At 28.9% G+C, this 17,431-nt stretch overlaps 1 protein-coding gene across 1 annotated transcript; it reads right to left on the reverse strand.

Moving 5' to 3' along the window:
* Positions 1–3,673: 3,673 nt before the first annotated feature.
* On the reverse strand, positions 3,674–8,264 carry HB2 (hemoglobin 2). Its single transcript, XM_011103983.3, has 4 exons — positions 8,040–8,264; positions 7,832–7,946; positions 4,535–4,651; positions 3,674–4,424 (listed from the first exon to the last, which is right to left on the reverse strand). Exons 1-4 carry the CDS (start codon positions 8,135–8,137, stop codon positions 4,260–4,262), a joined length of 495 nt encoding a protein of 164 aa, XP_011102285.2. The 5' UTR covers positions 8,138–8,264; the 3' UTR covers positions 3,674–4,259.
* Between the last annotated feature and the right edge of the window lie 9,167 nt (positions 8,265–17,431).

Here is a 17,431-nt window from a genome sequence, read left to right on the forward strand (position 1 = left end):
ATCCTAAAAAGAATTGCGTAGTACTCGGTGCACTTTGCATAGGACATATAATTTTTTTAAGGCAAGCAGATTTTCTGCGATTCGATTAGCGTGTAATTTCCGTTGGATTGAGAAGTGTTACGATACAACTCTCCTTATAAGTTCTCCTTTAATGTTATCGTAAAACAACATATTTATCTGTTGCCTCTGTTATTTTGTTCCGACATGAATATTTGTGTTTGGTTTCGTAAACTAATTAATATATTCAATTGTTATTTCAAAAAGAAATTAAAATTATTCATACAATTTTCCCAACAAGAGAAACTTACAGTCGTTGACTTAAATAAATTTAATTTAAGCAATCTAAAAACATAAGTTATATTATTACAATTTATTTTCGACAAAAAAGTAATAAACACTTAAATTATGTAGTTGCAAGCAATTAAATCAAAAGTAGAATTCTTGATCTTGAAATATATATACATATATTTTGGAATTTATTTACTTAATGTATAAAATCTGAGATTTTAGTTGGTTGAAAAGAATGTAGGGGAAAACGACAGATGGAATAATTATATTTTGGATTCCTATAACTAACCACTTATTCAATTTTATTCCCTTAAAAATTTAATCCCCAATTTGGAAATCTGAAGGACCAAACTTTTGAGAAATTGAAATCGAAAAAATAGTTAAATCTAAGGACCAAAAATGTAATTATCCCTCGACTGATCAAATGCCCACAAATCGAAAAGAAATAAATAAAATAAAAGAAAGCAACTTAAGGGTATTATTGGTATAACAAAAAAATAATATCATGGTGTCATAAACTGTTGTTTATGAGTGAGAAAGATATTTCTTTTTAATATTAGTACCAGCTGTCGTGACATACTGTCTTTGAAGAATAATTCTTATATAAGATACGAAAATTAAAAAAGAAAGAAAAAGAAATCTAAAAGGTTAGTAATTTTTTAAATCTACAAATGTGATTTTTTTTTTTTTTCAGAAACTCTTTTTGAGTTAAACACAAAATTTAAGTCTTAGTTGGCCGGAGAATTATATAATTGATTAAAAAATAGTTGATTATTATATAATTAATTTTTTAATAATCAATTTTTTAAAAAATTGATTATAACTTTTGTATTCACAATTTTATAATTAATTATATAAATACAGATTATATATAAATTTTAAAATTAACCACATTTTGAAGGTTAAAGAAGGGATGCCAGCATAATTAGATGCACAGTTATTACGATGGGCTTAAAAGGTATAATTGTAATTTTTATCAAAACACGATTATAATCGCAAAAGCAAACGTCGATTCGATTAACAAATTGATCGCATTATGATAAATTGATAAATAAATTATAATAAACTTATATTAAATCGGATAAATTCTCATATGTCTTAGCTCAATAGTTATAGTACAATTAATATGAGTAAGTTTAAAATCATGAATTTAAATTCTAAGAATTTAGGTAAATGTAATTTTCATTAAATAAATAGTACATTTGTATAATACAACAGTGCTCAATGAGTGGCGTCTCCCTCGACAGGCCAAAGGATACGCCAAAGTTTATATAACGTACAAGAACTAACAGAGTGAGCTAAAAAAGCACTAAAAATCCTCTGTCTAACCTCTTCCACAATGAGTCCAACAAGTGCGGTAGGTTTTCGCTTAAATTGCTCAAAACGTCTCAAGTTACATTCCTTCTAAATATGATACAGATGAAGCCAGTAGCACATGATAAACCAAATTAATATTTACAAAATGAAGTTACTAAGTTTAGAAGTTAGAAGGGAGAGGTTGGCTAACTTGTCATCATGATATTTTGATTTGTAATCCACCTTTAAGGTACATGAGAAGGACCCCTGCTAGCTCCCTTTTTCCTTTCTCTTTTCTATCAGAAAATAATATTTTTTACTAAGGAATAATTATATTTATGCTTTCTAACCTATGATCTATTAATATAAATTATTCATAATTTTATAATTATATAAATTATTTCTGATAGTAAAAAAATAGAGGTAGTTTGTATAATAATATTGAGGTGTTGAATTACACATGATATCATCATCATATTAATCAATGATTTGCAGCTCACGGGGATATAAATGCACATGGACGGCACCAAAATTTTCAAAATTAGGGTTGATAGGATTCTCATAATGAGAGAATGTGATAACCCATATAAGAAAAATTTACTGCTGCCCATGTAAATTTGTACCCATATAAAGTGTGAATCGTTGCAGTTAAAAAAAAAAATTGTGAACCGTTGGATTAACTCATGATAAAGATATCATGTGTGACCTAATGCTTGATATTTTGTTTGGGTATAAACTCACATTGATGGCATCACACACATGAATTATAAGTTGTTAGATCGCAAGTGATATCATTATTAAATGTTAATTCAACGACTCAAGATTCATATGGATACAAATTTACATTGACAGCCCATATGAATTTACACTCAGATAATTAATATGGTATTTGGTTGAATGTATTAATTATCCAGTAGGATTCTTAACAAAAATAACAATAACATTTGCGAAAAAAAAAAGGAACCAAAAGACCTACACTCTCTTTTGTTTCTAGCAAGGGTCCAATTATCTATCTTATTTATTGAGAGGGAGACTCCTATCGTAATATTATGGTTGGCAAAATGGGAAGTTCCTAAAATACCCCTTATATTTATATATATATTATGCATATTATTATCAAGAAGGGCAACATGTCTTGGGTTGGGCTGATTTGGGCTGTAGATTTAGTGAAGCATGGGTCTGGTTAATCAAGCCTACCACACACTTGATTGTGCCGAATTTCTAATCCTATCATTCCTCAAGGTGGCATGCATACGAGACCTTAATGTGTTGACCTTTTTAATTTCAAGGGTAAGTTACAGCAATTTTTATTGAGAGGTTCGGTATAATTATAAATATTTTTAATTATTTAAAAAATTATAAATATTTTTACAAATAAAAAATAATTATGTATTCCTTAGATAATAAAGTAGAAATCACTATTTTATCCTTGTTATTTTTCGCCCCCTAATCCCTCCCTCCCCCCACAAAAAAAAAAAAAGGAAAAAGAAAACATTTGGAGAGATATAAAAAATATATATTTGAGAGGGTAAAGTAAACAATCCGTTGAACATATCAGTCCATATTAATATCTAAAAATATATACTATTGTAATTCATAATTTAAAAGGGCATTTTGAACAGTCTGTCAGAAAAGTTGGATATAAACCTGAAGGAGGCTAACGAGTTTGACTCGTTATTAAACGAACATTAAAATAAGAGAGTATTTATAATTTTTTAAATAATGAGAGGTTAATGCCAAACTTAATTTAGATACACGAGCTGTAATTACCCTTGCAAATTCCAGACTAAATGACATTGACATTCACGACATTTTTTGTGACGTACTATGACGGCATGTTCTCCTGCCAATTCTACACCATATTTGTAATGGGACTTTGCGACAAATCTTATGTCGCAAATATTTGTCAAAATTTTGTATTGATTTTTGCGACTGTCTGTGCACCTAAAGACCATCCGTCACAAATATATGTCAAATTGCATACCAATTTACAACGGTCTGTTTTCGTCCCAAAAATTCATACCTAATAACCTGTTATTTTGTATTCTTAATTCGACCAAATTAAAAAATTTACTAAACATTGCACTAATTTTGCATAGAAAACACTTACCATTTAATATCACCTGAATATAAAGAGATCAAAAAGAAAATCTTACATCGAAACGAATTTTCAAGAAATATTTCATAAAAAGGGTAAAATATTTTTTTAGTTCCATAAAATAAAGACCGAATTTGATTTAGTACCACAACTATGACATGTGTCGCTTTTGGTCCATAAAACTCATAATCATGTATTTCTAGTCCCAAAAAGTCATGTACGTTGTAATTTTGGGACTAAAAAGATGTGATTTTGAGTTTTATAAGATTAAAAGTGCCGCTTGCCAGAGTTGTGGTACCAAAAAAGAAAAATAATTCTGTCCTTATTTTATGGGACTAAAAAAGTATTTTGGCCTTTAAAAATATTCCACATCCAAACAAATTTTTCATCTGAAAAATTGTTTGATCCAAATATCATTATTGCACTTTTATCTCACATTCAAGCACATATTCGAAGTATTACATCCCTACCAAACCCATTTTATCTTATTTTTTCTTCATCGAGACAAGATAAAATGAGATGAAATCACAAACGACGACCACATCCAGCAGTCCACTGCGGATCATAAAATCGAGAACTATGAGGAGTTGATGGCAGCAGCAGTAGCTGCCTCTGCATGCATCTCATTCTTGATGGCAGTTGCTAGCTGATCATAGGCTTCTGCCCACGCACCATTCATCTCCTCACTCCATTTCTCCCCCGTCGCCTCCTTCACTGTTCTCAGCAATGCTTCTTTCACAACCTTAATGTTTGTACGTACATATAATGTTATAACATGTATGGTTTCTTGTCATGAATGAAGCAAGCTCAATTCTGAAAAGGATTATTGCAGAAAGAATAATAATTAATTACCTCAAAGTGTGGATCAATCACTCCCTTTTGTAGATGAACAGATCCCAACCACTTGAGAGTAGTGTCCGCAACCACCACTTCACCTTTCTCACGAAGTTGAATGGCTGATTCACATGTCTAATTACCTCAATTTTATTAATTAATTGTTAGTCTTTTCCAATGAATCAATATATATATATATATATATATATAATTGATATTGTACATGAGCAAATTACCTATACGAAAAAAAAATTTGAAATTTATCCTCTTGTGTTAATTAAAATGAAGCAATTCACCCATCTATTTAGGAAGGTAAATTGCTTCATTTTAAAAATACAAGAGGGTTGCATTTAAAATTGGAAAAATTGCAAAATTAGTTCTGTAACTAAGGGGAGTGGTGTTATTGGTCCTGTAACTTTACGATTAGCAATTCCAGTCCTGTAACTTCTAAAAAGGTTGCGATTTTAGTCCTCCACACGAATCTGGCAGAATTATGGACGATTTTATCCTTTCATAGCTTTAAAATGAGCATTTTAGTCTATTTTCGATTATTTTGCATCCTAATGCATATTCTTGACATGCTCGACTAGAATGGTATCAGAACTTAGATTTATTGAAAAAAATATTTATTTATATTGCATTTAAATATTATTTTTATACTAACGAAGGAGACTCTTTAAGAGAATGGAACCGAATGAAAGTTCGAGTTACAATAGGGAATACTTTCAGATTCTAAAAGATCGAAAATGGAAATTTTAAGAAATAGAGAGGATTATCTCCAAACACCATCAAATGATGGTTTGAGTGACAACCAGGAGTATTTTCAGATCTTGAAAAGACAAAAAAAGAATTTCGTCTTAGAAATTCTAGACAAGGCCACAACAACAATGAAGTGGGAACCTGAACCTCTTACAAAGGAAGAACAAGAAAAATGGTGGAGAATTCACCAGACCCGAAAGATGCTACCAGGGAATATGGTAAAGAGCCTACAAGCAATCGAAATCCATGGTAGAAGGCCAACAAGGAAAACCAGGCTGGGTAAATTCCTTTTTTAATACAGCTGTTAAAAGTTATGATTAAAGGAACTGATTGGAAAGAACTCGAAGTCGAATACCTCGAAGATCTCGCAAGATTTGAGAGAAATTCAAAAGACAGTTCCAAACTATAGATATAAGTTAATTCATATACCTTTGAAAATAGAATCCTTGAGCCAAAAAGTGGACGAGATCCTTAAAATCTTTCCATATCTACACAAGGATCTTACTAGAGGGAGATTATAGATCTAAAGAGAAACCAAAGGGAGAATCCTGATACATCCACCTCGCTATAGAACGATCTACGGGAACGAATTTAGAAGGCATCATCCTAAGGGATGACTAACAAGTTGAGGGAGCATGATCCTAAACATGCCCTTAGAGTGCAGGGCTCTAGACCTCGGATTCAAGTATCGATTATATGAGGCCATTGCTAGACTCTAGTGAAATGACAACAATTGGGATGTAGGAAGTCCAAACTCCTGATGATTCAAGTCAACCCAACACATCTAGGATTAAAGAGGGAGAGATGACACCTCTAAGGCTAAGGTTAATACTAACGAGTTGATATCTTCTTCTTCTTCTTCTTGGCAAGTATAGCAACAAATGTGGGAAAAATTAGTTTCGTGGAAAGGAATAAACCCAAGCAATACCATCATCGAAACATCCAGAAAATACAATAGAGTTTGGATGTTATAGGGATTCAAACCAGAATATGTTCGAAAATGGTATGATTTTGGAGCTTTGGCTTCAGTTCCTACTACATTACCAATTTTTTTGAAAATTTCAAAACTTCCGAATTAGATTAGTGGGGCAGTCTATGAATCTTAGCAAAACAACCCCCACTTGAAAAGAGGAGATATTTTGGAGTTAAAATTCGTAGAACAGCTCCAGAAATAGCAGAAAATGGGGCTCATTCAGCCTTCCATTTCGTCAAGCTGTAGAAACTGGATATGGTAGTTTTTAACAAAATTAAAGTTGCCTCAAGAAAAGCTCCCTTGGTATAAGCTATTAATGAAGACGATATCTCAACTTGAAGAGCTTGGGATTATAGGTCTGTTTCACTGAGATGGACAAAGTCAAATATCGATTCAAAATTTTCTTAAACAAAGTGAATAGATCATTCATGTTAAACTCCATGACAGGAAAAAATACTAAGTTCGCATTAAGCTTATTTGAAAAGAAAGGAATGTTGATCTAGAAAAATAAACTATCAGCGACCGAAGCAACAAGGATGGGCAATTGCATAACCATATATGTCCTTGCTGCTTGAAATAAGAAAAGCATCTGTTCGTGACAAAAAATTGGTTACCCAAAAGAAACCCGAACCAAATGAGGATAAGGGTAAAAGAAAGAATTTTTACAAAATAATGTAAAAGTTGGAGAATGTAAAAAAAGAAAAGTCAAGAATAAGACTGTTGGCAGAAAGCAACAAAAAGCAACAGTCAACAAAGCAGGAAAGCCAGCTAGCAATCATATGACCGACAAGCCATTATTACTAAAATCTGGAAAGGACACGGTGATGACGAATGCAATGACGCCATCCAAAAGAAACAAGATGATGACAAATGCAGTGACGTCAAAATTGCCAACCCCTTATAGATACACAAGCAAAATTGCAATAAGCCCTAAAAAATATAGAGGAGTAAATTGCTAAAAAAATATTTTTTCTACAGGAGTATAATTTGCTCATTTACAATGTTTATATATTAAGAAAATCACAAAATCCAATATCACCTAATTAGGAATCATTTTCTTTTTAACCTACTGTGAACGTATGCCAAAAATATAAAAAAAGAAAAATAACTGTAAGATACAGAATTTAGGTGGGTTGAAAAAAATTTCTGCATCTATGAATATTGCTTAAGATTGAATTTTTATAAAAATATAATTTCGAGTTAATCACAATAAAGTATCATCCTTCATAAAGTATAATTAGTTGGATCTGTAGTCATTGAGACTGAATGCAAAGTTGGGATAGGCTCCAACCCTAATAAATAGTTTTGATATGAATTTATATATTATATATACTCCGGTTTATATATATAAATATTTCAAATATAGAATATGGTTTATGCACTAGAAAAATATAACCACAGAGTAGATATACATTGGATATTATCATTTGGCGCAGAAAACCACAAAAAAAGAATTAAACCAATTCCTCAAATCAAATTTTGAGATAAAGTGGAACAAATTATGAAGACTAATAATAATAGTAGTAATATTAATATTAAATAAATAATGAAAAAAAATGAGTAGTAAGTAGAAAAGTAGTGACCATTTTGAAGACTTTAACAGCATGGGCTTTGAGCTTTGGGTTGTTTTGTGGGATTTCATCTGTGTCCTTTAGAAATGAGAACATGTTCTTTGCTGCTGGTGCTATCTCCAGAATCCTACAATAATATTCATTTTCATCATAATTATATCACTCTATATATATATGTATATGTATGTATATGCACACACACACTCACACACACACTTACAAAGTGAAGAAACGAAGACTGAGGTCAGGAATGTTGTGTTTCATCACTTCCCATGATTCTTTAACCAATGCTTCTTGCTTCTCACTCATACCCCCCATCTCTGTGTGTGTGTGTGTGCGTGTCTCTGTTAATTGTATGCGTATATATATATATATATATATAGAGATAGATAGGATAGAGCTAAGAGGATACAGACTGTGTGCATTTGGAGTAGCATATGCAGCCACCCATAAGATATTGTGCATCTATTTCAATACATTTTGGATTCATCGGTGAAATATTGTCATAAAACATTATATTAAGGATAGGGCAGCTGTCAGACAAACTATAAAAGAATTCAATTTTTGCTACTCTATAAATGATTTTGTCCATGGCATATGTTTTGACCAAACATGTAGAAACAACGGCCAATGACCGTTGTGAAGTCGTGGTTGATTTGTATTTGCCATAATTTTCTTCTTTTGGCCATAGTAATTAACCATACCCGAAAAAATTATATTTTTTCAAATGACATGATATAATGTCTCCTGTCATGTTTGCATTATGTAGTTTAAGTAAGGGTAAATTAAAACTACCTCCCCTAAGATTTAGCATAACTATGAATACCCTTTTGTTGTTTGAAAAATTACAAGTCCCCCTTATTTTAACGATCGTCTAACAATTAGCCCAATGCGTTAAGTTTCCACCATTTTTTTATGGTGAACTGACCAAAATACATTTGTGGATTAAAAGTTATAATTTTATTTATTTTTTAAGAAATTATGTTTTTATGGACTAAGTGGATAATTTTCTTTATAATTTTTAAAATTTTTTCATTCATCCCTTTCGATTTTTTTATAAGTTTTAAATTTTTTTAAAAAAACAAAAAAATACAGTAAGGGCAAATTTGACAATTTCATATTTCTATCAAACGATTACATAATTTCATCAAATACCAGGGATGGTATTTATAATTTTCTAAACAAGGGGTAATCGTAATTATGCCAAACTTCAGAAAAAGTTATACTACGTAATTTTTCACCCTTTAAATAATGAATTAAAATTGGAGTTGGTTGAAAATTCTAATATATTAATTTGATGGGTTGTGAATATATGGGATCATGAATTAAATATAAATGAGAAATTATTACAACACGCATGGATTAATTGATTTCAATTCAATAAAAACTTGTTTAATTTCAATTATATATACTTGTTAATTAACAATGAATTCAATCTTATGAGATTTGAGACGAGATTCGAATCAAATGATGTATTATTCAATTCCTCTACGCAAAGCAAAAGAATATTGAACATCATCTGCTCCACTATATATGAATGTAATTGGAATTAATAATATATATATATATATATATGCAAAGTGTCCTTTTAATAATGCGTAACGAATTAACACTGTAAAGTATAATTATTGATTATTGAACACTAATTAATTGTATAAAAAGAGTTGCTAAGATACTCTACTTTGGTATAATAATTCCAAAAGTAGGAAAGAATAAAGAATAGCGGAACCCCACAAGCCCGCAACTGGTGGTGGTGATGAGGGGGTGTTTGGTAGTCACAACAACTGCGTACTGCTTGTGATAATTGTCTTGTTATTCAGATTTATCTGATCAAATCTCAAGAACTAAATATTATCTTATTGGTGGATTCACGAGCTGGACAAATCTCATTCAGCATTTGATTTTTGTGATGAATTTTTAGATAGAGTATCAATTCAGATTTAAATATAATTAGTTTGCAATTGATTCCATTTTTAAATTAATCGCATGCAATTATGACGCATATATATATATATGGGGTGATGATAACAGATCCTTATTGTATGATCAATTGTTGAGAATTATTATATTATTGGGGGATTTACCAACTCCGATAAATTAACTTTGATGGAGAATCTTAAAAAAAATTTCTCAATGGATTTTGAGATAGAGTATCAATCTAGACTTAAATAATTAGTCTGCGGATGACTTTATGCAACTAATTCCGTCCTCAAATTCATCGAAATTATGATGCATGGTAGTTGTTTGATGATTCCAACATACAAACTTCTCAACCATCTTCAGAGCTCTTCAAGGTCACTAGACTATGGCTTTCACTGCTTCCATGGTTGGGAAGATCTTGCAATATCCCACACCCATCCCTAAGGTCTAGCAAGTTTTCTTTTGTCATAAACTTGTTTAGGTGATAGGCACCACTGCACGCCTTCTGCCAGAATCATAGAGAGTGGGCATGAGGTGAGTAACTCCAACTCGGCCTTAAGAAGGGTAGCTCCCGTTAGACGTTTAGATGGGCTTTCAACTGTCGGGTCGGACAGCTGAGTGGACTTTTAACGATATATTGGGCCAACAAGTTCTTCGTCTACGTAAAAAAAAAAAAAAAAATATATTTAAATAATCATATAATAAGTGAAATTATAAAGTATATATCATATAACTAATCACTTTTTTGAATTAAAACTTAATTAAGTTATAAATACAATATATTTATTAAATAATTAATTTAATTAACAAATGATAATTTAGTACTATTTCTTTTTTTTTTTTAAATTTAGTACTAATTCTTTTTTATTGTGTTGCTGTCACTCCTGATATTGCGGCGATAGCAGTAATGAGTAATGACATTCCCATTCCCATTCCCATGTTGTAAGAATTGAGACACATCATTATGGACCTTCACATCTTGTCCTACCACTTTTTCATATATATTTTCTTTTACCTTTCCAACGTTTTATTATATTTTGTTTTGTTGTGTTGTGGGATAATTTTAATCTTCTATCCATTAGTTTTGGACATGCCATGGACAGAAAATATGGGTACTGAAACTGATTAAGTGATTATTTTAGGGACTAAAATTGTAATTATCTCATGTTAATTAGTATAATCTTTTATTCTGCTTTTACTGTCATTTTTACCTTTTATAACGGCCTCTCCGTTAATTTAGACAGTCAACTAACGAGAGGAAAGACTTTGATAAAATTTGAGGAAACATGAAGTACTGGAACTGATTTAGTGACTAATTTAAGGGACCAAACATTAAAAATATCCGTTTTGTCGTCTATTTACTTATTTCCTATTTTTTTTAAAAGTAACCGCTTGCTACGTGTTTGTGATTTCATCTCATCTTATCACAATTTTAAAGTAAATATTTTCAATTATCACAAATATATATAATCAGCCGAATTATTTTACTTTTTTTGAAGTATAATAACTATAATGACAATTTAGTGAAGGCACAAACACAAAAAATTATATTAATTATGACCGTACTATGATTATATATCGTCCCTAATTGTTTAAAGCGACAACATTAAAACAATTTTTATGTTGTTATTATTGCTGTAATAATTATGAAAATCATTAAAATGACAAAACAAAATTCTTTATTCACTTAATACACATAACTATTATCGATTTTAATATTTTTATTTAAAATTTTGTGGCTAATATTCTCTTTTTCCCACCCCAATAGTACTCCTGGTATGAGTTTGCTTCATTCTCAAACTTGAAGATACTCTGCTTGGCTTATGACTTAAGCTCAAGCAGAAAGCTAGCTTATGACTTATGACTTATCTGTTATGTATGTAAGTGTAGGCCACAGATCTGCTTTTTTTTATTTTTATTTTTTTACTGCTAATCAGCTTTTGGAATATATGTGACTATGAAGCTAAGCTGACGAGGTTGTTTGAATATGGCTTTTTTTTTTTTTTAAGGATATAAACTTTTAAAGAATTTATAAGACATTTTGAGAAGTTTATAAGTTCAGTCAAATACTCTTTTATAAGTAGTTTTATTTACTGTATAATAATAATTATATATCTAAACTTATAGATCAGTTCTACGTTAAGTATGGGGGTTGTAAGTGATGTGAATTGAGCCGAACATATCATTGTTGAACTTGCTTCAATTGTTATCGAGTTTAAAAGATTGTATTTGAATTTAGTCTGATTAATGATCTAATCAAGCCCAAAACAAACTTTAATTGGTAATAAATGAGTCGGGCTCGAGGACTTTGATGTTTTTAAGTATATTTTATTATTTTTGGACTAATTGAATCAAGTTCGGAAGTTTATCGAACACAAAAATTTGATCGCGTTTGGTTTGTTAAGCTTAATAAATCGAGTTCAGACGAGTTTTTATCAATTGATTTCAATCGAGTATCGAGTAGTTTGATTTATTTTCAACCTTGAATAAGTCAAATGAATTATTTATGCCATTCCTTATACCCTAAATTAGGGAATATAGAGGCTTGTCAATAATATAAAATATTATTATAATGTAATTGGATACTGTAATTCGACGCTCTGAACGATAAATCGCGTATATGAAGGATACAATTTTTTTAAAATTAATGAGGTAAAATGTTGTCGAGACAAAAGTTGAACTCTTTATTTTTGGGATGTCATTATCTACCAAGACGCTTATATTTTAAAAGTCAATATTGTCTACTTACCCAATACAAAATCTATCTAAAAAATGGTACCACGATAAATTTTTATAAATTTCTGTCATAACAGACAGGTTTTTTTGGGTGAATAGTATCGTAAGATACATGGTAATATATTGAGATAGGAGTACCGTAAATCTTGAAAATCAAACTTAAAGGGAAATAAAATACAATTTTAATTTTGTAAATTATGGGGGGTGGCAATTTTGGTCCTGCACAGATTGATTTTTTTAGTCTTGTAACATTACACATTTGGCAATTTCATCTTTTTTCAGCCAATTTGACTGGAAAATTGCATATGACTTGCACATGACCCAATTAAATTATAATTTTAATCCTGTAAGTTATGAAACTGTGGTGTTTTTAGTCCTATAACTTGAGAGATTTGGCATTTTTGGTCCTTCATGAATTTAATTGCAATTTTCAATCAAATTGGCCAGAAAAGGACTAAAATAGTCAAAACTATAAAGTTATAGGACTAAATTATGAAAATTAATTTGTACAGGATTAAGAATACCACCTTCCTTAAATTATAGGACTAAAATTACAATTTTCCCAACTTAAAATTACACATGGAATTATCTTTTCTTAAGAAATAAATATGAAATGTGGGACTTGAATGAAAGAAATATTAGATGTGAGGGTCTATTTATAAATACTAAAAAATTGTGTCCTACTGAAGATGACTCTTAAAAGGTTTGTGACAACTGTACAAACAAGTTAGTTCTACACTAACAACTATTAAGTTGTTGGTCAAGTGGTAAGCCAGTTGGATTCTAAACGGGAGTTTTGCTGACTGGTGAAGGTTCGAAACCTAAAATCACACTTGTTGGGAGGAGTTTTAACTCTTTCGCTGCAAGAATAATAGACAGAAAGCTACTGTAGCCGGCAACACTTGTTGGTTCAGTCGGTAAGGATGGACTACTTCCAATCTTTTAATTCTCTCAATTAATACGAAATTTGCACTTACGAGCAAAATGTAAATACTCATAAGCAATCTATGATCCTGAATAAATACACCGATCAGTTATGGTGATTGGAGTCAAAAGTCATTTAAATTTTCTCATAGTGGTGACAATCTGTGTCAAGATTAGTGATATAAAGGAAATATTCTTTTTTTTTTATGTTATTTAATTTTTGGAGATATTGTATTTATGGGCACATGGAAAAAAAATTAAAATAAATGAGTGATGGGTCTGATTTAATAAATATATATATAAATAATCTATGATAGGAATTATATATATATACACCATCTGCCAGTTGATTTTGGTATGTCATCAACTGCATCCCTCCCCCACACACTGTGCTGTCTTCATTATGTATTTAATTACAATTGTTATTTATTATGTACAACTTCCGAGCTATATATGTGCCTTTGTTTTCCAAATTTTTCTTCCAAAAAAAATAGATTTTTATTCATTGGAAAAAATTAAAAAAAATGTGAGTATTAATTTATAATAAATTAATCTTGTACAATTATCGTAAAATAAAAATGAATTTGAAAAAAAAAATAAAGAAAAATACTGAATATAAATATGAAATATAATTTCCATATATGGTTTACATATTTTGTAATGAAAAATTAATAATTATTACTTCCTTTTGCTTTCATTTTATTTAAATTTGGTCCTACCAAATTAATTAATATAAAGTCGTGACTTAGACACCCATGTGAACTGTATTAACGTGCCCATGTTTTTGACCACAAATTGCATCTTACTCTTTTACTTCAGTTTTAAAAAAATAAAATAAAATGGAAAAAAATTGCGTTAATTCAAGAAAAGAAATTCATAATAACTATACTTTTCATATTTTTATGTCATCTGATTCAAATTTAAAAAACAAAAAAAATTAAGTGATAGTTTTGATCAATAGTATCACTAATTATATATATTTAGTGTCAAATATTTATTTTTTGTCGCAATAATAAATTTGAAAGTTTTAATAGTGATAATTATCTTATAAAAATTGTAATTGGCAAGAATTGGCGGCAAAAAGATTTTGCATTGAATTATCACCAGAAACAATTAGTGACAATACTTGTGTTGTTACTTAGTTGCCACTTAGAACGTATCGATAATTATTTACAGTGATAATTTTATATACATAATTCTCGTGACTAATAATTAAACAGTGACAAGTATCGAAATTATTGTCACTTAATACATATTTTCAATGACAGCTTTAAAATGCTTACATGATACATTGTCAGTAGTATTATATTTGATTTATTACATTATCGAATGCTTTCTGCTACGATCAGATAAATTAATACAAAAGCTTAAGTGTTTATCATAATTAATCAAGTTAACATAGTTTTAGCTACGATCATGATTTTTAACTACGGATAATGTTTTGGTTTCGCCTGCAAAAACAACGGTTGATACTCATCGTGAAGTCGTAAATAATTAACATTCACTATTTTTTTTTTAATTTTTAATTAGGGTATTTTACAGCGACCTCCCCTGAGGTTTGGCATATTTTCGAGTACCCCATCATTATTTGAAAAATTATAAATTTCAGAAAAGATCGTTGTAATTTACCCTTTTAATTATGATAATTAATCCGAACAAAAGGTCAAATTTTCTTCTAGTGTTCATCATATATATATATATATATATATATAAGACATCAATTACTAAGTGACCATTAAAATTTTAATTATTTATTAATTATGTGGTGCATCTTTAATTGAAAAATATCTTTTATTTTATTAATTAATTGATTTTATAAATTTCATAATTTAAGAAAAACTTAGAGTAGATTAGTTAAAAGATTCTCTTTTTTTTTAATTATTTTGAGGGCAAAATTAAATATGCATTCTTGTGAAACTCATGTCACATTTATGTATCATTAAAAAATAATCAATAGTTGAACTGCACAAACATCATTTACTACTAATTACTCGTATTCCAATACATTTTTAATTGATTATTATTATCTGACTTTCTTCACATTAATTAATAATTAACTTGTATTAATATTTTAATTCATTGAATATTTAAATATGGAATTAATTAATACTACAGTAAAACCTCTATAAATTAATACTCTATAAATTAATAAACTCTCTAAAATAATAAAATCTTCCGGTCCTGACTTGGGCCTTTGTAAAAAATCATCAAATTCGATAAGATAATAAGATAATAATTTTTTAAAAAATTCTTTTATAAATATTAGGTCCCATTAAAACTCTAAATTAATAATTTATAAGTATTATAATTATAAATATTATGGTAATTTGCTTAATTATGAAGTCTGTAATGCTTTACGTATTGGATCATTCATGGATGATTTTGCGATGCCTTTTAGATTAGAAGACATGGTTGGGTGTTATGAATTATTTTATTTTTATATTAAGATTTATATAGTATATGTTTTCATTCATCATAACATGAATATATTTAATTGGCTATAATAGTTATTTAAGTGCAACGAATTAATGTAAACATGTATGTTTAAGTAATTCCAATGAATTGATACATGCGTCTATGAATATAATAGTTAATTGTATAAAATGAATTGATATTATACATGAATATATTTAATTAGTTACAAAGAATTGATTGATGCATGAATATAATCAATGAAACATATATGGATTCATTTATTTTCAGTACATATGTACTAAATTTGCTGAATTTAAAAAATCTCTCTTTTAATTAATAAAATATTAATTTATCGATAAAATAATATCTCTCTAAATTAATAAAATTTCATGGTCCCAAGGTTATTAATTTATAGAGGTTTTACTGTAATTATGAAATGAAATCAAAATTAGTATTAATTAATTAATTAATTAATCCCATGGAAATTAAGGCGTGTGAGTCACTCAAACTTACAATGTCAAACCTTATGCAGATCATCATCATCATCATCATATATCAACCATCTAAGCCACCTAACTATATATATAATAATACACACATTAACCAATTGATGATCCCATCAAACCCAAATTAATAATTAAATAATTAAATTATTTATTTTTTTATATATTTACACCAAAAAATTAACCTCCAACTTCTTGATTTTCTTTTTCCCTCTGATTTTTGTCACTGTTAATTATCATGATTAAAATTAAAAAAATCATTATAGAGACCGTTAATGATAATTAGTCATTATTTCGATCGACAAGTGAAACAAAATATATTAGTTATATAATTTTCGGTAAGTATTTTTACTTATAGCTATGGACAAAATTATGTAGAGTTTTATTAACAGTGATAAAAAAAAATTATATTTTTGTATCGATTTTATTCAGTAATAATAGATAATATTGATTTAATATAATTTTTAAACCACAATGATTTATATTATAGGAATATATATATATATAGCCATTGAATATTTGTTTTTCTTTTTTTCATTTAATCCCACTAAAAATATGAAAGAAAAAATAATTACAAAGAAGGATAATTGCATATATATATATATATGTATGTATATAATTGCTATGACGTAGAAATAATTAAAACCCTGAAAATTCTAGTAGTGTTTGAAATTTGAGCAGTTTATGTATATGATGAATGAATTATAGACATTATTATTATATATTAATTTGGTCTAAAATTTAAATAAATAATCAATCAGATGATAAATATAAAATTCAAACCAAATTTAATTTTAAATCAGAAATTTTTTCGTAAATATTAATTATAATCCATAAAAGTTTATTGATAAATAAAATTCTCATCGATCAAGAACAAAATAATGAAATTTCAAGAATCTAAAACCATATAATATACTTGAAATTAAAATTTCCGTGTAAAATCTACATACACAAATTCATATAGCTAAGCTTGATCATCTTTCCAAGCCACCACCATATATATCTATATATATATATAAGAGAAAAATAAATAAATAATAAAAATCCACCGTCGATTAACAAGAAGATCAACCCGCGGCGCCCGGCCCCCGGCCGTGTGAAATCCACCTCTTCT

This window comes from Sesamum indicum, linkage group LG7, assembly GCF_026168435.1.
Source record: "Sesamum indicum cultivar Baizhima isolate 11 linkage group LG7, ASM2616843v1, whole genome shotgun sequence".
NCBI classification, from domain to species: Eukaryota; Viridiplantae; Streptophyta; class Magnoliopsida; order Lamiales; family Pedaliaceae; genus Sesamum; species Sesamum indicum.